Source organism: Bison bison, unplaced genomic scaffold, assembly GCF_000754665.1.
Source record: "Bison bison bison isolate TAMUID 2011002044 unplaced genomic scaffold, Bison_UMD1.0 scf7180017864456, whole genome shotgun sequence".
Classification (NCBI taxonomy): Eukaryota; Metazoa; Chordata; class Mammalia; order Artiodactyla; family Bovidae; genus Bison; species Bison bison.
Genome location: NW_011495018.1, coordinates 12,160,032 through 12,184,516, shown reverse-complemented (window position 1 = coordinate 12,184,516; position 24,485 = coordinate 12,160,032). Strand labels below are relative to the sequence as shown.

The following is a 24,485-nucleotide window of genomic DNA, read 5'->3' as shown; positions in this document are numbered from 1 at the left end:
TGTGCAAAGTGGTTTTGGGTGTGGTTTAAAACAAGGCTTCTCTGTGAAGCGTGTTAAACATGATTAGAAGGAACCCTGGAACGTGTAGATTTTCATCTTGGGTTTGTGGATGTTAGATTATCTTCACATGGACCTTTTCATTGTATTATCTTCTCAAGGAGCAGCTAAAACAGTTCCTCCACAGAGAGCCCTTTCCTAATACACCAGCCCATTTTAATTCTCAGCAGAGCATTCAGCACTAACAGGGAGTTTTCTCTGTTTCCTTGGTTACTATCTGTCTTACTACGCTACATAGTAAGCTTCAAGAGGTCAAGTTTGTCTTGTTCACCATTGTATCTCCAACTCCTAGAACTATGCCTGGCACAGGGCAGGCATTCCATAAATATGAGATGTGTGAATAAATTAAAGAATGGAGGCTGTGGTAGACAAGACTTGTAAGATGTGGTTTACACACCCTGTTTAATGCCTAAGACTATAAATGTGATGGGGTATTACTGCTGAGCTTCCCTGGTGACTCAGATGGTAAAGAATCTGCCTGCAATACAAGAGACCCGGGTTTGATACCTGGGTTGGGAAGATCCCCTGGAGAAGGGAATGGCTACCCACTCCAGTATTCTTGCCGGGAGAATTCTATAGACGAAGGAGCCTGGGCGGGGGCGGGGCGGGGGGGTACAGTCCATGGGTTCATAAAGAGTCAGACTGAGCAACTTACATTTTCACTTTTTTTTTTAAGGTTATATTATGTGTCACAACTGACTTTAAGAAGGGGAGGTTGGGACTTCCCTGGTGGCCCAGTGGATAGGACTCTGCTTCCACTGCAGGGGGCCCAGACTTGATCCCTGATTGGGGAAATATCCTGCATGCTATGTGGTGTGGCCAAAGAAAAAGAGGGGGCGGGTTCATTATTTGGGTGGGTGTAACGATTCACATGAGCCCTTTAAATCTGGGTCTTGAAGTCAGAGGCAGAGAAGGGAAGAGATTCAAAGCATGAGAGTATCTGGAGGGAGCTACACGAAGAAAGACTGTGGCAGGGAGTGGAGGGCGGTCTAGAAGCTGAGAGCATCTCCCAGGCAAAAGTCACCCCGTGAATAGGGGCCTCAGTCTTCGAGGAACTGAATTCTGTCAACAACTTGGATGAGCTTGGAAGACAATTCTTCCCCGAAGCCTCCAGAAAGGAAGGCAGCCTGGCCATCAAGTCCCTGAACAGAGAGCTGTCACACAGACCTTCAGAACCAGGAGCTAAGCAGTGGGCATTGCTTTAAGCTGCTGTTTGTGGTTACCTGTGACACAGCAAGAGAAAACGAATCCAGAGACCTTAACAGTTTTCTCCACAGTAACTCACAGAAGAAAAAAGACTAAAACACTCTGGAGTCTGCTTTACAGGAGGTGAAAACCGAGGTACCAGCTCAATGGAGGAAAAGGGCAAGACTATAATTAAGGTGTCCCTACAAATTCAGACAGAGCCAAAGCCTCGTAAGAGCTGAGACTCTCTGAGACTGTGAACATGTTTCTGTACTCCACATTGGTGTTTTTAGTAGAAGTATGTTTCATTTCCTAGGGAACCAGGATTATAAATACATCTCAGTTCTTCCTATGAGCACACCAGATTTGGAGTCAACTGTGGCTTAAAACCCCCACTTTGCCATTTGACTTGACATTGAGCAGGTAATCTCTCCGAGTCTCGGATTTATCAGCTCTGAAATATGCATGATGAGGTTGTTGTGAGGTTGAGTAAGATACTACATGTATGGTTCTCAGCAGCACCCCCGACACAAACTCTCTAGAAAACATTTCCACATATATGCATACGAGATGGGTAAACTAATCAGTACTTGAAATATTCACAGCCTATTTCTGCTTTATTTTCTAGATACTTTATTTGGTATGCGGAGTAACCAATCAACCAATCGTGAGGACAACGGGAGAAATAGGGTAGGAGATTCAAGGAAAGGGATGAGATGAGAGACAGAGGGAGTGGGAAAGGGGGTGGGAAACCAGGTTAAGGAGAGTGAAAAGGAAAGAATAGAAAAATGAAAATAATGGAAAAAGTTATTTGTAAGGAAGAGTAGAAAGAGATATGAGAACCCGTGCCAGATGAATGAGAGATAGTTTCCCAAAATACAAGTCAGTGCCAACACAAATACATGACTGAATAACTAAATAGATGCAAGTGAATAGAGAGGTTTCCCGAGGAGAATTCTACATAATTTATATAGATACTTTGCCCTCAAGAGAGTGGAGCATAACCCTCCACTCTTGAGGTGTGGGCCATGCATAGTGACTTCTATCCAAAGAGAACAGCATAGACAAGGGGGAGGGGGGGTGACTTTACAACAAACACACCCTCAGCCAGGTGAGCGAGGTTTCTTATGATGTGATGAGACCTGCACTTGACCTCTGTGGTCTTCCTCCCCCTAAATGCATAACCCAGTCTTATCATGAAAAAAACATCAGACAACCCCTACCAAAGGGCAGTTTCCTCCTCAAAACTGTTAAGGTGATCAAAAACAAGGAAAGTAGAGGCAAGAGAACCCGAAGGACACATGTTGACTAAATAGCTTATCCTCACTAGAAACCCGAAACAAAAAGAATTAGGTAAAACTTATGGAAATCTGGGTTAAATATGGACTTCAGTTACTAACGTATCCACATTGGTTCCTTTGTAGTTCATTTTTTAGGTATGACAAATTTACTATTGTGATATAAGATGTTAATAATAGGAGAAATCGGGTGAGGAATATACAGTAATCTGGGGCTTCCCCGGTGGCTCAGTGGTAAAGAAGCCACCTATAATGCAGGAGACCTGGATTCAATCTCTGGGTCGGGAAGATCCCCTGGAGGAGGGCAAGGCAACCCACCCCAGCACTCAGAATCCCAGGGACAGAGGAGCCTGGTGGGCTACAGTCCGTGAGGTCCTGAAGAGTCGGGCATGACTGAGCAAGCACACTGGCATGCAGGCATATATTAACCTCAGTATTACTGGTGCAACTTTTCTGGAAATTGAAAACTGTTCTAAAACAAAACATTTATCCCAGGTTTCAGCACCAAAAAATTTTTTTAATTAAAAATTATAAAATAAAATGTTTAAAAAATATGAGCAGAAATACATTTTAAGATGTATCACTGTAGGTAATAAATCTGTGGTCTTTAATGTTCTTTGAAAAATGCAAATAAAGATCAGAATTCATTTTAACTGCATTTTCCTTACTGAACTGTTTCTTTTTATGCGACACAGCTCCAAAGCTGGACTTCTTGGGGCCTAGGTTCTGCTCAGTTTCCAATATAAGCATCCTGAAACCCTGGAGAGTACAAGAACGACCTCCTCTTGGCGATGTTCTGGAAGCCTCTAATAGGTTGGAAGCAAGTTAACCATCAAGACAGTGTCAGGGTAGTTGACCGAACCCCCTTCCAGAGGTGACTTTCCAGTCCCCAGGCAGGCCTGGAATGCCTTAAAAGAGCTGCCACCCCGCCAAAGAAGTTCTTGGCTGACATGGTGCCTGATCGCTGCTTAAATCCAATTATTGAAACAGATGAAAAGAAGTGCCACACTTGGCACACAGGGACCCAGGCATTGGAACATTTGTGGAAAACACTGGGTCCCTTATCCACATGCTCAGACAGTTTGGGCATTTTCCAAACCCATATCGATGCCAATGACTTCTTACTCTTTTCCTGAGGAGCAAGGGATAAGCAGGCTGTGTGAACCAGACGCAGCAGGCCAGAGACCGCCATCCTTAGAGAAGCCTGCTGAGAAGCTTAGGCCTGGGGCTGGTGTCTGGGAAGTCGGATTTGCGGGTTGCTCCTACCATTCCCAGAATTGATAAGAACGACTGTCTGCGCCTGAATTATTCATACACGACGTGGGGTTCATGTTGAACACCTGTTTCCTTGTGAAAGCCTAGAATTTTGGTATGCGTTGGGCAGGAAGTGCCTCTGTGACCAGCCCTCAATAAGAACTGCGCGTCTCTAATGAGCTTCCCCGATGGACAACATTTCACATGTCTGTCACTATGCGTCACTGGAGAAGCCAAGTGCATCCTACATGACTCCACTAGGAGATGATTCTTGGAAGCCTGGACCTGGCCTCCTCCAACTGTCACCCCCATGCCTTTCCCCTTTGCTGTCTGGCTTGTATCCTCTAGCTATAATAAGTTACAGCCATGAGTACAGCTATGTGCTGAATCCCATGAGCCCCCACACGCTATTGAACCTGGGGTGGTCTTGGAGATGCTCTCCACGTCGGGGTGCCATCATTAGTTTATTATAAAGGAGAGACGTGGAAATTATTTACATGATGAAATATTTCAGTGGAATGGGCAGATGCCAATTCAATAGTGATTTATTTCAGTCTACAGGCTTCCCAGGTGGCACTAGTGATAAAGAATCCGTCTGCCAATGCAGGAGGCATAAGAGACACGGGTTCAATCCCCAGGTTGGGAAGATCCCCTGGAGGAGGGCATGGCAACCCACTCCAGTATTCTTGCCTGGAGAATCCCATGGACAGAGGAACCTGGTGGACCGCGGTCCAAAGGGTCGAAGAGAGTCAGACGTGACTTAGCACCCACTTTTTTTTTTAATTTTTTATTTTTTTTATTTTTATTTTTTTTATTTTTTATTTTTTTTTTTTAGCACCCACTTTTAAAGAATGTCACCACCTCTAAATGAAAAACAATCTTTGTCGACTAGAAATACTTTGGTGCCCCCATATTCTGGGAGAAGAAATTTATCTCCAACTTTCTTGTTAACTGATTGAATCTCTCTACCCCTTCCCTTAGAACCCAATCCAGCAACTACTACTGTTGCTTCCAATACTTTTCCTTGCAGTTTTTTTTGGAAGCATAATGCCACCACTGGTTAGTTTCTGCTGCACTCCTTTTAACTAATACTTGGACAAAGAAGGAAAGAAACTTCCTGAATGCCTGTCCTGCCATGACTCCAGCCACCATAGTTTAGTTCATTCTCTCCACAAGGCTACTCTTATCTATAACATTAGCGTAAAGATTTTTCTTGGTCCAACCCTTATTAAGACAAACACAGAGGAAAATAGGATTAGCTCTATTTGATCACTAAGAAAACAAGCCCAGAGAAGATTGATTAAACAGCTATGAGGGGGCAGAGCTAGGATTAGAACTCAAGTTTGTGTTGCCACACCCAGCAGTCAGTTTTATCACCAAAAGTTGGGGTGCCTCTCCTCTCTCCACCCTCTGCTTCTTCCCCTTGACTCTGGAGAACCTGTCTGGCAGGTCTGGCCACACCAGGAAGTAAAAGGGGAGGGAGAAAATTCCAATCACACTTTGCAGAGACAACCTCTGCACTCCCTAGCCTGTCCCCCTTCCCTCCCGGTATATACCACCATCTCCTTCCAGTCCTTTGGTTCAGTATCTACTGGTCATCATCTCATCCTCATTTATTTTCTGAATGCCTCCAGAATGTGCCAGAGACTAAGGTGACACCAATGGGCCTTGGCCATAGGGGATTGTCCCTAACTCACTTGTAGAGGAAGTACTTAAGGTGCCCACAGCACAGCCACCTGAACAGGGCAAGGAAAGGTTGTGCTCTCATCCTGCCCCACCTCTGAGGCTTTTTTCTCTTTCCACAAATTTGCCTCTCTAGGTCTGAAGTCCCAGAAGCAATAGATCTGGTCATGTGTTTCCTCTCTTCTGTTTTCTCGCCTGTTGTGAGATGGTCACAGATAAGAACTGTGCTCTACCATCTTCCCAGCCTTTAGTCCACGTCACAGTCTGTTTTGCAGATGCCAGCGCACTGAGCAAAGGAAATCAAGTCTTACTGATTCTCAGTTCAGTTCAGTCACTCAGTCGTGTCCGACTCTTTGCGACCCCATGCATCGCAGCACGCCAGGCCCCCCTGTCCATCACCAATTCCCAGAGTTCACTCAAACTCACATCCATCGAGTTGGAGATACCATCCAGCCATCTCATCCTCTGTCGTCCCCTTCTCCTTCTGCCCCCAATCCCTCCCAGCATCAGAGTCTTTTCCAATGAGTCAACTCAGGACCCATCTCCTTGAGAATGGACTGGTTGGGTCTCCTTGATGTTTCTGAACTGTGGTGTTGGAGAAGACTCTTGAGAGTCCCTTGGACTGCAAGGAGATCCAACCAGTCCATCTTAAAGGAAATCAATCCTGAAAACTCATTGGAAGGACTGATGCTGAAGCTGAAACTCCAATACTTTGGCCACCTGATGCGAGGAACTGACTCATTTGATAAGACTCTGATGCTAGGAAACATTGGAGGCGGGAGGAGAAGGGGACGACAGAGGATGAGATGGTTGGATGGCATCACCGGCTCAATGGACATGAGTTTGAGTAAACTCCGGGAGTTGGTGATGGACAGGGAGGCCTGGCGTGCTGCAGTCTATGGGGTCGCAAAGAGTCAGACACGTCTGAGCTACTGAACCGAACTGAACTGAACTGAGGAGGCGGAGGATGAAGATGTGTATTAGATACAAGACACAGGACTCGAGGGTGAGGCGCCTGGGGCGAAAGTAAGTGGAGAGGCCGGAAGCCCAGGAAAGCGGGAAGGGCGGGGCCTAGAGGAGGGTGGGGGCGGGGCCTGGAGGGTGGGGCCTGCGAGCGGGTGGGGCCCCTGGGTGGGCGGGTCAGGAGGAGGGGCGGGGTCTACGGGCTGGGGAGCTAGGATCTGCGCTCTGAGGCGGCGGCGGCTGCGGCGGAAAATGGCTGCTACGGAGGCTGCGGAGACTCAGCTGATGCTCGGAGTCGGGCTGATCGGTGAGGACACAGGCACCCTGCCCCTCAGGCCCACACCCAGTTCCGTCTCCGCCTGGGCCCGGGGCGACCCCTGCTCCCGCGGCCCGCAGCACCGCCAGCGGTGGGGAGAGCACGGCCCCCTCCAATTTGGGCCTGGGCTAGGGACTGTGGGCCCTACCTCCTCGGCGCAGGGGCCGGGCTTGCAGTCGGGCCCGTGCGCCGGCGGCCTTGTTTGGGGCTTGCCGGCCTGGGAGGCAGGGCGGGGGGACCCCGGAGACCTCCAGGGTTCTAGGAGGGAAGTCCTCCTGGGTGTTCTGGGCTGCAGACGAGCCTGGACGTGAAGGCTGACCGAGTTGCTCAGGCGAGGCCCCAGTGAGGCCGAGGGCAGCTTGCAGGCCTCACGACTGTGAGGCTGCAGGGCCGGGGTCCCTCTGAGCGATGCAGAGACGGGCGCCACCCCGGCGCCCGGCTGGCCCTGGTCATGTGATCGAGCGGTTTCGGACGCGGTGGCCTGCTGCAGGCCCGGGGTGCTGCGCATTCTGCATCGATTGTTTCCCGTTTGATTCTCACCTCGGCTCCAGGGGGTCTGGCTAATGTTTGATGCCCACTTCACGGAGCAGATGGAGGCCGAGGGTGTCATTTGTGCAAGAAGGCACACTAGGAAGTGGTGGACCCAGGATGGGGACCCTTGCAGTCTAGCCCCAGAGCCCCACCTCATACCAGGGGAGAATGCCTGCATCCGAAGAGAGAGGTCGTGCATGTAACATGTAGTATCATCATAGTGGGTGGAATCCCAGTTTCTTTTGAGGAAATCAATGTATAAGGAAGTGCGTTAGGATCTTTGGGCTGCTGGAAATGCATGCCCGAGCCTTGTGCGATGGTTTTTGAAGCAGCGTCCATCCTACAGCGACAGTGAGCACGCGGTTGGTTTAGGGGAACGTCTGCCGTTCTCTGCATGCCATTGTCCTTTGAAAAAATATTCTCCAGAGATTTTCACATATGCCTAAACCCTAGTGCACAAACAAGTTCCTTGGGTTTAGCAAAACTGGTGGAAATGTGACTAAATGTTGCTGATTATTTTCACTGTCTCAAAGGAGTGCATTTATCTGGGAACAGATTCTGTGTTCATTTCTAATGTGATTTTAAAACTGTTTCAAAACAAAACCTAAGTACCTAAGAGATCTTCCACTCTAGTGTTCTTGGGCTTCCCTTGTGGCTCAGCTGGCAAAGAATCAGCCCGCAATGCCGGAGACCTGGGTTCAATCCCTGGGTTGGAAAGATACCCTGGAGAAGGGAAAAGCTACCCACTCCAATATTCTGGCCTGGAGAATTCCATGGACTGTATAGCCCATGGGGTCCCAAAGAGTCACTCACAGCTGAGCAAGACTGAGCAATTTTCGTTAAGACTTCTTAGTCCTTGAAGGTACTTTTGAGTTAAGACTGAATTAAACCATGACTTTATCTGGTATCAGCAAAGAAAAAGATGACTTACTGCATTTTCAATTCATTTAAAAAAATTTTCATGTTTACATAAATTTAAAAGGGTTTGGCTTAAAAATAATGGGGGTGAGTGGAACTCCTTCCCCTTATGACTGGAGGAGGACCAGGTGTTGATAATCGCTGAAGCTGAGTGATGGAGGTTCATTTTATCATTCTCTACTTTTTTTTTATACTTGACATTTTCATAGTAAAAGATTTTTTTTTAAAGTATGTAGATGAAAAACTGCATTTTTACTGGTATATGTTCAGTTACTGTTTCTCTAAATTTTAGGCTGTTTTTTGCCTGGAGTTGTTTTTATTAGCAAATTGCTCCTATTTTGTTACTGAGGTATTGACTTTGGTGGTGAAACTTCATGTGTGACTGTTTAACCATTATTATTAAAATTTTAAATACAGACTTCATACTATCAGTGCATAGCATGATATAACAGAGATTTCCCCATTTTCTTAATTTCCAGTTTTCAAACAAACCCTATGTATTTATTAAACATACTTCCAACTAGATCGTAAGGTAAAGTGATTATAAGTTTATGAGAATTTGTATGGGAGGAGATAGGGAAGACCCTACCAAACCGCTAAAGCTACATTTTCATTCATGAATTGTTAGAAAAGCTTCTTACTCAGGTGGCCTAAAATTCAAGATCAGGGGAGCTAGCTAATGGGACCAGGAGAGGTAGGTGAGAACTGGGGGATGGGGGTGGGGATCTCACATGCTCTGGGTTTCTTTGTAAAATGGGGTGTTGAAACTGATTCCACGAAGTGCCTCTAAGTAACCAATCAATTCACTTCCTTGCTGCTGTTTGGCATTCTCACAGTGACCATCTTTCCACCGTAGAAAAGGACACAAATGGAGAAGTTCTGTGGGTGTGGTGTTACCCTTCCACCACAGCTACTTTAAGGAATCTGCTGCTGAGAAAATGCTGCCTTACAGATGAAAACAAACTGCTCCATCCCTTCGTCTTTGGTCAGTACAGAAGAACATGGTTTTATATCACAACAGTTGAAGTTCCAGATTCTTCCATTTTGAAAAAGGTATGACTGTAGGAGGGTCAACAAAATGGAAAAATATTTAAAGTGATGTAAGATTATTCCAATAACCCTTAGCTTTAGACTTCCTCATTCATAATATGTTTTGGGAAAATATTAAATATATGATTTTAGTTGTGAATGTTCTCTTTGACATTTCACTCTCAATCATTATATTGATTGGTATATATATATATTGTTTGATTGACCTGTGGTTTGTATAGAGAAGCTTTTCCCAGGTTACACTTGGATGGAGTAGAAATGTAGAAAAGTTTTCAAAGCCTTGACTCTGATTAAAAGTGAGAAGAAGTAATTTTCCATAATTAAAAACTATTTTGAAGGATATAATTATCCTGGATAAGAAAACTTTTTTATTGGTTTATGTTTGATAAGGGGATGTTAAGAATAGAGAGGATAACTAAGGAAATTTGTGTGTTCAGTAGACTTTGTGTGTGTGTGTCATTTGATATGGACACCATCAAGGTGACAGGCTAAAAGCCAGTAAGTATGTGGTCATTTTGGACTTTCCTAGTCCCGCACAACCAAGAGGTTTTCTCAGAGAAAAGAATATTGGTACGGAGTGGCTGAGCCCCTGGTCGGTTTCCGGGTGAAGACTTCTTTTAGCATTTCGGGGCTATTTCTGTAGTTAGTTACCAGATGGTTTGAAGCATGTTCAGGATACCAGTTTAAATGTAAGGAATTACGTTTAAAGTAACAGGAAGGCAACAATTTAGAAACTGTAAGAGGTTTAAGACAAAACAGAGATTAATAATTAGAAAATGTGAATTGTAAAAAGATACTAATGGAAATAATAGGTATATGATGATCAGAAATTTGTATGTATAGTAATAGAGGCATATAAATAAATGAAGGTTATAACAATGCCCTTTAGCCTATATAACACCCTACAGAGAATTGACTATTTGGGGAACTGTATGATTTTTACTGAAACATATATATGTTGTTTTCCATCCTTCTATTTCATTAATGAAAAATAGTCAGTAAGTGGTAGGTCTGATATAGCATTCCTAATTCTGCTTTGATGAGGATGGGGGTTTTAAATAAAAACTCACATTTCTGATATTTGAAATATTTTTATGTTTTTGAGGAAAAGAATTCTAACTAAAAGGAAATTAAATATATGTATATATAATTTTTATGTGTGTATATATATACATAAAATATTTTTTATGTGTGTATATATATATTTGTAAATAGTATATACACATAAAAGTATAAAGAGGCAAGTGAGGACTTGTTACTTGTTTTGGTCTTTTCTTTTTAATGCTGGTTTGTCTTATACAAGAGGCTTGTTAGGATGTAGTAATAAAGATTAATTCTATTAAAGTGTCTTTAAAGAGTGTACTTTTTTTTGTTTGTTTTGGACAGGTGACTCATTTTTCTATTGTTCTGACCGCCAAAGATTTTAATCCAGAGAAATATGCCGCCTTCACTAGGATATTGTGTAGGTCTGTATGAAAACTGTATTAAATGCTAATATACAAAAATGAGGATCTTACTCAATAGTCATGTAGCAGATTTCTACATGAGGAAGCATATTTCAGCCTTCTGTTTGGACACTGTTTTATAAAGAGGCATTTTGTCTTACGTCTATGGTACTGCTCCTGTTATCAGGGGAATGATAGATGGGGGGAGAAAAGGCAGTTTGCACAACTGTTGTAGGTGCTGGGTATTTTGAGTCACTTGCCACTTTTGGTATTTTACTTCCGCTCATTTCCAAGCTGGAACCTTCCTTGGGATGGAAGTGGTAAGCTGGTTCATCTGTGTCAGGCTGTGTGTGGGAGTCATTGGGGAAGGCTAACAGGCATTTTGAATTATGCTTAAGGACAGGAAAATATTTTTAGCTGGAATGCTGAGGAGCTGAGAAACTGATGAACTGGTTAATCATGATTCAAGTGGACTCCTTCAGTTTCGCAACTGTTGAAAAAATTAATCTGAAGTATACTAGTTTACTTTCTTGCCTTGATAAGTGTATCTGGTGAAATTAATGAAATCTCTTATATGTGAGAGACATTATCTTTTTCTTTAAACAAGACTTTTGCAGGGTTTCGGGTTTTGCTTTTTTTTTTCCTTCTAATATTGTCACTAGATAGAATTATAATTCTATCTAGTGACAGTGTTATGTAATAACCTTAGGTTTACATCCAGTATGTAGATTTTTATGGGGGGCGGGATAAGAGGCGTTGTTTTTGTTTTTCACACTATAAGCCTGATAAATGGTTGCATTTTTGCCATTTTTATATACGTATACACACATGTACACACAGTCTAAGAATACCATCTCATGATCTAAATGTTACAGTTAGGTTGTATTTTGACAAAATGAAGTTTTACTGTTTTTGCAGTCAGCTGTGATAAGAAAAACTTGTTGCTCTCCATGAGATAAATTCCGGGAGTGTGGCTCACTGTGGAATAGACACATTTGTCTGCAAATAAGGCACTGACACAAAGGGAGATTGTTACTGTTAGGGTCACCATCCAGAAGCCGTGGACTAAAGCCACTGCAGAGGTGTTTGAACAAACGGTGGACTCCATTTCATTTGAGTCAAGGTTAGGTTACTCAACTGAATTCACTGGGAAGTATTCTGAGCCCTCTGGGCCTCCAAAGGTCAGGTAGCTTTAGACCGTACTTCCTGCCCTGGAGGAAGCCCAGAGGGTTTCTCAGCTTGTGCCGTGCTGTGACATTGTCACACTCTGAATTCTCTCCTCCTGTCACAGTTACAACAGGAATGCGGACTCAAGCTGATGCCAGCCACTTCCTCTGCCCGCCCCCTGCTAACACCCTCAAGTGTTTGCCCTGGCACCTGTCCACACCCGCGTGCTCTCTGCACACACACTCAGTCTCCCCACGAACACCTGTGCCTCTTTACACACACAGAGATAAACACTTTTTCACTTTCTCTCTTTTATTTTGATTAAGGTATAGCTGATTTACAATGTGGTGTTAGTTAGAAAAGCACTTTTTGATGGCGGGAAGGCGCCCTCTCCCATTTCTGGTGAGAGGGGCCCTTCACGGCACGCTGCACACAGTGGCCGGGGAATCCCCACATGGCGGGGTCCATTCCCTCTGTGGGATCTGGGCCCACTGCCATGACCCCTGTTTATAATTTTAAATTAATTTTTTTAATGAAATTTTATTTTATTTTTAAAATATGTAATCATTTTAATGGTGCCGTTTGGTTTTCTGCTCTGCTTTGGTGGTGGTAATGTAAGCACATAATAAAAAGAAATGCAAATAACACCAAAGGGTGTACAGTGAAGTCTAAGTCCCCTTTTCCCCCAGTTCCCAGTCCCCAGTTCTTCCTCCTGACCCCCTACCCCAGGGCAGCTCCTGGACTTGCCTTCCTTATGTCTTACTGGAGCTGTTTTCTTCATCTGTAAGCCCTGGATGAGTTAATGGGGTTGACTGTTTTCTATATGTGACAGTTCACCATATTCATTATCCTCTGCCTCTTTTTCCCCAGGGTGTGCACAAAAATAATTTAAAAACACTGACAGTTGATGAAATTTAATAAGCAGTTAAATCCCATGCTTTTTTTCACCTAATCTACAATAAATATAGTTTTCAAGTGAACTTGTCTTAAACAGTTATTTTATGTTCATCCCAATTTTGTACCCCTTCAGCTACTAAAATGCCCAAGTAGACCCAGACCTGCTTCTCTAGAAGAATTCACAGTTTCTCACAGGAAGAGATTGCAGGAGAGGGGCCTGATTTCACATGTGAGCTGTAAATGAGCTGGCTTCCTGTCAGCATTTTCTGGACCTTCTTAATTTAATGAATGTATCTAGTGTGTATTTATCACCAGAAATTTAGAGGAGTTTGATTTCTTAATTATCTTAATATAGCTACCTCTGAGAACTCCAGTAGTAAATATATGTTCTGTAACTAATTGCTGCTTTCTCTGTGGGCAATGCACAGACTCCTTTCTTATGAAAGGAAATCCAGCAATAAAACAGAGTTGTTATGCCCAACGATACCACCTGTGAATGTAAGACATAAAAACAGATAAGGATACAGTATTCTTGAGAACAGTGGGGCCTCAGGAAGTCCTTAGTTCATTCTCCTGCCTAAGGACCTCAGCTGGCCTCCGCAGATGTAACGAGAGCTGACTTCACAGAACTGTTGAACGTTTCTCCAGTGGTGGTTTTATTTTTCTAATATATTTTCCAAGTAAATTTATAGAAGTAACCATGTCATGAAAAGATGCAGGCATTCAGAAGTGTGTTAGCAAGTTGGCTCAGGTTCTTTAGAACGTACCCATGCCTGGCCTTGGTACATTACTCCAGGTGGTCCATGCTAACTAGAAGCACGCTTGCTTTTTTGTCCTTTCTCACAGAATGTACCTGAAGCATGGGAGTCCAGTTAAGATGATGGAAAGTTACATCGCAGTTCTCACGAAGGGGATATGCCAGAGTGAAGAAAATGGCTCTTTCCTTAGCAAGGACTTTGATGCCCGAAAGGCATACCTTGCGGGTTCCATCAAAGGTAAAAAAAAAAAAAAAAAAAGATGCAAAAAAGAAACAAAAACCCATCCCAACAACAACAAAACCCCAGGCCAAGGACAGTCTCGCATTAGAGTGTTATTTCCTCTTTCCACATGTTTTCATCTGCATGATATTCGTTTCCTGTGCGGGAAGGTAGTTCTCCATTTCCTTATGTGGTTAGAACTCTGTCAAGAAAGCAGACTTGTGTGGTGTTTCTTTCCATGTGATTCCAACTGTCTATAGAGAGTTCTTTTCATCTGTATGCTGAAGTTCGCAGGTCGAAGTCTCCACTGACTTTCATCGTTTTCCTTTCCTTAGATCTTAGCAGTGACCTCTTCCTCCTGGGGAGCTGAAGCCCCTGCCCCAGTTCCCAGTCTCACTCCCTGCCTCTCCTCGCTGGAAGGTCCAGCCTAGAGCTGAGCCGACAGTTTGTATCCTTAAACAAGGAAAGAAAGAGGATTCCTCGGCTGATGCTGGCCTTCATTCTCATCCCTGATCCCACTGTTTCTTATGGTTTCTAAGCATCCCTGTTGAGGTATTAGGTGTTTGTCCAGCTGTCTCACAAGGACTTGTGCAGTGATGAGTATGTAGGTTTGGGGGATCAGTGAACCTTTTTTCTTAAGCTTTCACGACCCCAAAGATGGTGATTCCCTTCATATAATTCCCCTTTCTTGTGAATCTGGCTTTACCTCTGCACCCAGCGTCCAGTCCCTTGTGGGAGTGGTGTAGCTACCGTAACACCCATCCTGGGGAGCAGATGTATGGAGTGATATGACCGTCCACCAACTAAGGTGCTTCTGTACTTATAACATTTACTGAAATTTATTCTCTGTTTTGAAAATAATTATGCATTCGTGTGTGAAGAATTATTTCTGATAAAAACTTGATTTCCTTATATAATGTTTAATGCACTCACAATTTTTTTTGTTTTAAGACATTGTATCTCAGTTTGGAATGGAAACTGTTATCTTACACACAGCACTGATGCTAAAGAAAAGAATTGTCGTCTATCACCCCAAAATAGAAGCTGTCCAGGAGTTTACCAGGTATGATCTCTTATCATTAAAAAGTGTAAACTTTGTTGGCAGCCACTTTGGGGTCCTCTGTGTCCCTGTTGGTTTTCATGTTGGAATAAATAAGATATGTTAGTTTAGGGGTGAAATGCCACTTTGGTTTAGATTTCGTATTCAAGGTCACTGAGTTTGAACAGATTCTTCTTTAAATTTTGAAATATGAACTAATATTTTGGAGCAGGAAGTTTGCAGACATTCCCTTGCCAGATAGTAGATATCAGCCTTGTAGCCATATGCTTTCTGTCCCAATTACTCAACTGCCATGGGTTGCATAAAAACAGCCATGGACAGCCCATGCATAAATGAATGAGCATGACTGTGTTCTGGTAAAACCTTACGTGCAAAGGAGGGCAGCACACTCATGGGCCATAGTTGCCTGACCCCTGTTTTTGGCAAGTTGTTCTTCCATTCAGTTTTATCCCAGACTCTTATTTATATAGTAAATATAGATTTGTTTTGTTTTCTTTGCCAAATCTAACTTAGGTTTATTCTTAGATTCTTTTGTAAAAGCAGAGGAGCTGGCATTTATGCTATTCACTGTATGTGAGGCATTGTGTAAGTCACTTGGATGTATTAGACTTACTCACGAGAAGAACCCGGGGAGGAAGTGTGACTGCCCTGTTTATAGATAAGCAGATCGAGGCTAAGTGGTTAGATACTGAGAAGAAAAAAGGCTTGCTAGGCAGAAAGACCTGGGGTAAAGTCCTGGGAGACAACTTCTTAGCCTTGTGACCACGTAAAGGATATGTAATGTTTCTACACCTCAGTTTCTTTATCTGTGAAATGAAGCTGGTAATACCCGCCTCATAAGCTTGGTTTCAGGACTGGAAATAATTTGTGTAACATGCTCAGCACGTGCCTTGCACATAGTGTGCACTCTAGAAGTGATTACGGTTGTAAGGATGGTGCTTGCCTCAGGTCAGAGTAATGGGACCAGAATTGTCATCCTGCTCTCACTCCCCAAGTCTGTGTTTTTCCACCCATTTGCCCTCTTCCTCTACATTTATGCTTCTGAAACCTGAGTGTCCTCAGTTTCTGAGATGTCTAGTGGGCCACCAGAGGGTTCACAAAACCACAGGCGCATCAACGCATACTTCTTCCTGAACGAAGTAGCTGTCTCACTGGAAGTTTTTTAAGAAAACGTATTTTCGTATAAAAACAAACACAAAGTAGTTTGCAAGTTTGGCTGGAATTTTAAATATGAAATGGGAGGCTTCAAAAAAATTTGCTTGTAGGGCCCACTTTGGATCTTACCCCCAGACCGCTTCTGTGGCAGCCTGCAGAGTGGGGCATTGGGAAGAGCACTTTATTATTATTGTTATTGTTTTGGCTGCCCTGTGAGGAGTGTGGGATACTCCCTAAGCAGGGATGGAACACGCACCCCCTGCAGTGGAAGACAGTCTTAACCACTGGACCATGGGGGAACACTTTAAAAGCATCATTCCCCAACTATGGAGATCTTTTGAAACTAATACCTTCAGTTTTTTGTAGCTTATCTGACCCAAAAAGTTGTGTTTAAAACACTTGGGCTTCCCTGGTGGTTCAGTGATAAAGAATCCACATGCCAATACAGGATACTCGGGAATTGGATCCCTGGGTCAAGAAGATCCCCTGGAGAAGGAAACGGCAACAGTCCAGTTTTCTTGCCTGGGAAATCCCATGGACAGAGGAGCCTAGCGGGCTACAGTCCATGGGGTCACAAAGAGTCGGACACGACTGAGCAACTAAACAACAGCAAAACGCTGCATTAATTTACTCTGAAGCCTCGAGGTGTTGGCACAGTGAGCGTTTGTTCTTCTGCGTCCGGAAGCCAGTTTCCTCCCGCAGAAGAGGAGGGAACAGGATGGGCGGAGTCTCAGGGGTGGGCTGGCAGCCATCTGTGTTCTCACTTTGACTCCCCAGGACTCTGCCTGCCCTGGTATGGCATCGGCAGGACTGGACCATACTTCACTCCTACGTGCACCTGGATGCCGATGAGCTGGAAGCCCTACAGATGTGCCCAGGTAGGCAGCAGGCTCCCAGGGGAGGAGAAGCTCGGCTTTAACCAGGGTTGTTGTTTGTTTGCAGGGGGATTTTGTTTTGTTTTAATTTTAGAGCATTCCTAAGGGGAATGTTGGGCTTTCCTGGTAGCTCAGTTGGTAAAAATCTGCCTGCAGCGTGGGAGACCTGGGTTCAATCCCTGGGTTGGGAAGATTCCCTGGAGGAAGGCATGGCAACCCACTCCAGTATTCTGGCCTGGAGAATCCCCATGGACCAAGGAGCCTGGCGGGCTGCACTCCATGGGGTTGCAAAGAGTTGGACGTGACTGAGCAACTAAGCACAACAAGAGGAATGTTGATTATTTATTATTTCTTTGGTAAATGCAGCCAGTTGTTTTTTCCCTTAAAAAGTTTTTTTAATTAAAAAAATTTGTACACCTGAAACTAATAAAACATTGTAAATCAACTATAATAAAAATTATAAAATTTTAAAAAATTGTGATAAAATACACAAAATCACCTAAAAGTTAGCACCGTTTTCATTTTCCTTTTTATGAAGTGGGGCATGTTTCAAGACTTGTGGGGTCTTAGTTCTCTGAGCAGGGATTGAACCCATACCCCCTGCAGTAGAAGCATAGACTTAGCCACTGGACTGCCAGGGAAATCTTCCTCATGGTATCTTTTGATGAATAGAAATCTTAATGTGTTGGGATGTTTTTAGACTTATGATTTTATCTTTTATATTTTGTTTAAGAAAATTTCTATCCCAATGGCAGAAAGATGTTCTCCTATATTTTCTTATAAAACTTTGTAAAGTTTTTCTTTCCCATTTAAGTCTTTAATCTACCTGGAATTACTGTTTTTGTAGGTAGGGTGTGAGTTTCACTATTTCAGTTTTTTCCATCTGGATAGCAACTTGGCTCAGGAACACTGAATAGTGTCCTCTCTCTCCAGGAATCTGCAGTATCATTTTTTTTATATTTTATATATGATTTTATATATCATAGAAATCATGGTTTTATGAATCATATTTGATACATGATTTTGGTCATCATATATATCACATTTTCTTAAACCTGAGGGAATCTTTGTCTGGGTGCTCTGTGGTAGGTTTTTTCTTTTGTTACTGCCATTGTTTTTTAAATATCCTCACTTGGTAAAGTAAAATTGGTCCAAAAAACAATTTCTTTTAATTGTATTGCTCTGTGAAATCTAAAGTCAAGGAACCTTTGTTTTAACACCAGTTCAAAAAGTCTGCTAATTCTTATTTGTTTATTTATTTTTGGCTGTACTGGATCTTCGCTGCTGCACCCAGGCTTTCTCTAGTTGCAGCGAGCGGGGTTCACTCTCCAGCTGCGGTGCGCAGGCTTCTCATTGCGGCGGCTTCTCTTGTTGCGGCTCATGGGCTCTAGGGCACACAGGCTTCAGTTGTTGCGGCCCACGGGCTTAGTTGTCCCATGGCATGTGGAATCTTCCTGGAGTAGGGTCAAACCCGTGTCCCTTGCATTGGCAGGTGGATTCCTAACCGCTGGACCACCAGGGAAGTCCAGTCTGCTGATTCTTGAGTTGCTTTGATTCCTCTAGTGTTTATTGTATCTGATCTAAAGTTGGTGACGATGATGCTATTTCCTCCATGCTATCCCTGAGGAACCTGAGTGTTTGGTTGTGACTTCTTGGCGATAGAGACCTGGGAGGGGACAGTGGTCAAGAGAATCCTTGCTATACACTGTTTTCTCTATCATTCTCTTTTAAAGATTTTATTTTTTATTTGGCCGCGCAGATAAAGACTTGTGGGATCTTAGTTCTCCAAACAAGGATTGAACCCAGGACCCAGCAGTGAAAGCACCGAGTCCTAACCACTGGACCACCAAGGAATTCCCTCTGTCATTCTTGACCCAAATAGCAACAACTAAAAAGCTGATTCTTTATTTCAGCCTTCTTCCTTGACGTAAAATCTAATTTGGGGACATTCTGAGGGGTTTGTGAGTTTCTTCAGACAGTTGGCAATAATGTCACCTTGAGAAATACCACGGATACAGCTTAAATGCCCTGGATAAGTAACGCAGAGAAGAAAAGCAGCTGACGAGCTCTTAGACTCACTCCCGTTTTGGCATGTTCACAGTGTGATTTCCTCCTTCTCCAGTAATGCTGATCCTCCCTGTAACACAGGTTACATCGCTGGATTTGTGGACTTGGACGTGAGCAATAGATCAGACCTGTACGATGTGTTTGTGAATCTGGCAGACAGTGAGATCACCATCGCCCCGCTCGCAAAAGGTTAGTTCTCTGTTCTCTGTTGTTGACACCAGATATAAGCCAAGCAGTTGTATTTTTTTAGGCTGATTCTCATTATTTAAATACTAAGTACTCACCTGTTGTGCTGGATGGATTTTTCTGTGTCTAGAACATAGCACTCATTCTGGTAGACCTAACGGTTAAGGGTACGTATGAGTGCTTATGCTGTATGGCGTATGTGTATTAGTAAGGTCAATGGTCTATTCATCTTGTTTCTCCACTTTTCTGTTTAAACAAAGTGTATTTGATATCTATTGCTGCATAACAGATTACTGCTAAACTTTGTGATTTAAAACACCAAATACTGATTATCTCAAAGTTTTGGTGGGCAAGAATTTAGGAGGGACTTAGCTAGGAGGTTCTGGCTCAGGGTCTCTCATGAGGTTTTAATCAAGATATTGCCAGGGCTGCAGTCAAATGAAAGCTCAGCTGGAGTGAAGAGGACCCCTTTCCAAGCTTGCTCACATGGCTGTGGACAGGCGGCCTCACCACAGGGGCCTTTCCCTAGCACAGCTTGAGTGTTCTCAGCACGTGACTGTTGGTCACCCCAACAGTAATTCAAGACAGAGGGGCCACGATGTCTTGTGCAACCTAGTCTGGGAAGTCACATACCGTCACTTCCTCCATATTCTATTTGTTAAAGCAGGTCATTAAGGGAAAAGAATTTACCTCATGTCCACCTCATGAAGGACAAAGTGTCAAAGAGTGTGCAGACATCTGTCACTACACAAGGGTTGAATGTGACTCCTGTGTGGAAAATCTTTTTGAACAATGTCTCAGTAAACACCAGGGAATGAATATTCTTGGAGGCTAAAGACCCAGGACATTGTGAAGTTTTGGTTTTAGGTGAGAATTACCTGTAACAGCTTTTGTGTTGTCATTTTCTCTTTCTCCTAAAATTGGGAGCAGCTGAATGCTAGCCAGTGAGGGATATTTGTTAGCTGGGTTCTGATTATGTGAGGTTTTATCTAGCAACCTCCAATTAATAGAACTAAAACTTGTTTTCTCTTAATTCACTTGGAAGTTACAAACACAATACATATTCATGGTGAAAAATTCAAAATATAGTATCAGGTTTTTAGGAGATGTTGCCTTTTATAAAGCTGGAGTGGTAGAAATCTAGCTGTGGCCAGGGCCACTGAAACTGCTGAAGCGTTAGGACCAGGCAGAAACTGCCGCTCCCTGCTGTCCCCTGCTGTCCTGAGTCAATAAAATGGGCTTGTCCCCGTGGAGCCCGTCCCTCTTGAGTGTTAAACCGAAATCTCTGTTAACCTTCTTGCTGCAGAAAATAGCAATGTAGATACTGGGTTGGCCAAAAAGTTCATTACCGAAAAACCTGAATGAACTTTTTGGTCAGCCGTAATTACTGTAACTTAGGTTGCTGCCGTGGCTCATTCCTAAGGGCCTTTACACCGTGATTGTTGAGATGCTTCTGCAGAACTGACAGGAAGCACGGCTTTCACAATATTCCCGCCAGAAAGATAAACATGAATTCCCAACTGTGAAGACGGGGACAGGAAAGTCAGGCTCTTGGCTTACAACCTACACACAGTCAGTTTTCATTAGGTTTTTGTCTAGAAAGAAAAAATTGTTATCAGAATTTTGGTTTGGCGTTGGTGTATTTTTACTTTGGACATGAAGTACATAAATCATGATTATGCCTTACCTCCTGTTGTGTCGTCGTATTTGTGTGAGGTCAGTTCAGTTCAGTCGCTCAGTCGTGTCCGACTGTTTGTGACCCCGTAGACTGTAGCACACCAGGCCTCCCTGTTCAACACCAACTCCCGGAGCCTACTCAAACTCAATGTCCATTGAGTCAGTGATGCCATCCAACCATCTCATCTGTGTGTAGTAACAGGATGGAGATGTGGGGGCTTGTCAATTGTTTTTTCAGAATCCCCTCTGTATAGTCGTTTGGGTTGTCATGTAGATGATTATTTTTCATTTTGTAAATGTCTAAACATTCACATAACATATTCTTCTTGATCTCACCAGAGGCCATGACAATGGGCAAACTGCATAAAGAAATTGGTCAGTTAATTGTCCAGTCGGCAGAAGATCCAGAGAAGTCAGACAGCCAAGTTATACAGGTAATGCTTTCATCTTCCCACCAACGGTGTCCCAAAAAGGCATCTTTGGGCAGCGGCAAGTTATCTGCTGTCCATGTGACCAGAGTGAAGTGACGAGAGGCCCATGGGCAGCTGCTCAGATGAGGTCTTCAGGATAGACCCGATGAAGATGAGCCAGTTAGTCGCCAGGCTCCACGGGGAGACGGGTACAGGGGGCTGGTGCCCAAATCAAGCAGTTGTTGTGAAAGCTATAACCACTGAGTGGTGAGAGGGGCCACAGGTTTGGTGGGCACTTGCCAGCAACGCCGTTCTCTTCAGTGCTGGTGGCCCATCCAGCTGTGGCTGGGAGGGGTGGGTGGGTTTTGTCCTGAGAACCCAGATTCTTGAGACTGTCCTACTGGACAGATGGTCATTACCCACCCATTCCACCATCAACATTGGAGTGAAAACAGTGTTGGTGAAATGTATAAATTTGAGTTTTGAATTACAGTGTTTTTCATGGACTAAAAGTGATCCATAGATGGTTCACTATAACGTATGATGTAGTGCCTGGTATGTATTCTGAATTCAAAAATATCCGAATAAATTAATGGTGTCACCAAACCAGGAAAGAGACATGACTTTAATGCGAGCCCTGCTGAGTCCTCAGCTACCCAAAGGGAATGTCAGTCTGTGAAGGGGAAGGAAAGCCTGTGTGGCTGGTGCTGGGCTGCTCATCCCAGGCAGGAGGGGACTCTGGGAAGAGATTTGTTCTAAAAACAATAGCAGATTCCTCAAAGAGCCAAATACAGCATTAATAGAGATTTGGTAATTCTATATTAAAAATTGAAAACAGGAACTCAAATAGATATTTATGTACCCATGTATTCACAATGGCCAAAAGGTGAAAACAGCCTAGATGTTCCTCAGCAGACGGATGGGTCAACAACATGTAGTGTGCACATATGGTGGGATGTTAGCCTTAGAATGAAGCGCTGACGTGTGCTACAGCATGCATGAGCCTTGAAAACATTATGCTGAGTGAAATACGCCAGTCACAGAAGGACAGATGTTTTGATTCCACTAGTACCTATTAATAGAATAGGCAAGTTCATAGAGGCAGAAAGTACAATGGTGATTGCCAGGGTCTAGAGGGGCGGGTGGGGGGTTACTGTTTAATGTGTACAGAGTTTTGGTTTAGGATGATGAAAAAGTTCTGGGAATGGGTAGTGGTGATGGCTGCACAACATGACGAAAGTACTTAAACGCTACTGAGTTGTGCACTTCAAAAAAAAAAGGTTAAAATATTCCCCCCACCCTGACCACTGCTGCTGTGCAAAGTTAGCCGTGCCATATATTTTTTGTTGTTTTAAATTGGTTTCATTTTTTATAGTTTACAAATAAAATAAGTCTGATAAACTTAAAAAATAGCAGGAAAATTTCTGGAGAGCTATTCAAATTTTTGGACACTAGCGTATTATATATTTTCCTATTCTATTAAAGGATATCTCCCTAAAAACAAAAGAAATCTTCACCAACCTGGCTCCATTTTCAGAAGTTTCGGATGATGGAGAAAAGCGAGTGCTCAATTATGAGGCACTAAAGCAAAGACGATTTCCACCAGCCACAGAAAACTTCCTCTACCATCTAGCAGCCGCGGAGCAAATGCTGAAAATCTGACGGTGGGACAGAATGTGTCACGGATGACTGATGTAAAGCCCTGGCACCATGACTCTCCATTCACTATGTAAAATACTGGAAATGACCAAGAAAATGTTACACTTTTAATGTTTTATTTGAAAGCATTGTAATTTGACCTGAAAAAGCACTGAAACACACATGAAAACACTTCTGATTTCCTCCTGATTAATTTCATGCCTACTCTCAATGTTTACAAAGTGCTGTAACCACCTATCTGGGTAACTTTATAAAAGCCCGTCATCCCGGGGTAAGAGCAGAGCAGCTCTGTCAAGTTCTCCTGCAAATCGCAGCAAATCTGAAGGCCTTCATTATTGTAAGTTCCAGTTTATCTCATTGTGTAACCACAAACTAATGGTTTATTTTCGGAAAGCTGCCTGAAATTTTGCTTTGAATTCTTCTAGGAAGAACTTTAATTCCTCATGAGGAACTCTACTTTCTGAGCCAAACTACTAAGTTCTCTGCAGAACCGTCTAGAAGATCATTCAAAAGACCCTGCAGTTGCACTTTCTTGTAAAAGAAATTTTTTTCTTAGCCTTTGAATATTTTGCCTATATTACAAGGGTTTTGCCTAGATTTTATACTTGAGTAGACAACTTTAATAATCCATATTTATACTGTCTCAGAGGTAAGCATTTGGCAAATTTAAGCCATGAGTACTCTTTAATTAACCTAGTTGCTAGCAATATTCTTTTGAAAAAAGAGGCCAGTCCTTATGTAGTAGCATAAGAGAAGAAGCCCATTTTGAATATAAATGTCTGTCTGACTGAAAGCAACCTTATATAATTGGTGAGGGAGTATGAGAATTAACTTCTCGTAAAGGCCAAAACCAGAGAATGTCTTCAAACGACGTCAGTAAAAATAATTTGGCCACATATGAAGGTATCCATTCTCATTTAGTTAGGTACCTTTTTCATAATTGGAGACCTAAAAATTGCAAAGTAAGCATGGGGGTCTAAATTACGTTTTGTTATATGTATTCATATTAATTATGACAGGTTATTTTTTTCACTTAGTACTCTTGTCCTCAGAAATCTTAACCAGAAAAATGTTTGCAGAAAAACTTGTCTGTATTGGATCTTTCATTTATCCTGGGTGGTAGACATTTGTTAAGGAAAAAAATTTTAAAACAGTCCCTTTTTGGTTGGTGTCAGGGGAGGATTTGAAATGAAGTGATGTTTACTGGGGCAAACAATTGAAAATTAAATCTGCACTTTATGAAAATGAATACTAACGTCTTTTTCACCCTCTTTTTTTTTTATATATTACTGTATTAGCTCATGATCAAAGTTGTTGAAATGACAAATTTATGATACAGAAATAAAGTGAAATATTTTGATATTCAGCACTTTTAGGCATAAATTGTGCCCTTTCTCCGCACTCCAACCAAACGAAAGTAAAAACCCTCTCTGTCAAATGTGGACCCCCTGGGGATTATCCGAAGACCTGTTTGAGTGTTCAAGCAGTCTGGCTCCTTCCACCCCTGCTTTGGCCCTTCTTTCCTTACCCGGTCCTCCTCCACGCCCCCTTCCTGGAGCTGACTGTAAGGTCCAAGTGTCATCTTTGAAAAGATGTCCTCACATTACTGCTGTATCCTCGATCAGTGGCTAAATCTTCCCTTGGAGGCTTTGCAC

The 24,485-nt window shown here is 43.1% G+C and overlaps 1 protein-coding gene and 1 pseudogene across 3 annotated transcripts; one reads left to right on the top strand and one right to left on the bottom strand.

The window, feature by feature from the left end:
- Positions 1-1,097: 1,097 nt before the first annotated feature.
- On the bottom strand, positions 1,098-4,931 carry LOC105002766 (annotated as a pseudogene).
- A 1,713-nt stretch (positions 4,932-6,644) lies between these two features.
- Positions 6,645-24,199, top strand: FAM45A (family with sequence similarity 45, member A). Of its 3 annotated transcripts, XM_010859265.1 has the most exons (9): positions 6,645-6,747; positions 9,062-9,258; positions 10,642-10,721; positions 13,611-13,759; positions 14,693-14,804; positions 16,734-16,834; positions 18,980-19,087; positions 21,101-21,195; positions 22,657-24,199. In XM_010859265.1, the coding sequence occupies exons 1-9, from the start codon at positions 6,693-6,695 to the stop codon at positions 22,831-22,833; spliced, it is 1,074 nt and encodes a 357-aa protein (XP_010857567.1). In that variant the 5' UTR covers positions 6,645-6,692; the 3' UTR covers positions 22,834-24,199. The 3 variants fall into 3 exon arrangements, with proteins under 3 accessions (XP_010857567.1, XP_010857568.1, XP_010857569.1); XM_010859266.1 differs by lacking the exon at positions 10,642-10,721 and having other exon boundaries at positions 6,654-6,747; positions 9,042-9,258; XM_010859267.1 differs by lacking the exon at positions 10,642-10,721 and having other exon boundaries at positions 6,700-6,747.
- The last annotated feature ends 286 nt before the right edge of the window (positions 24,200-24,485 follow it).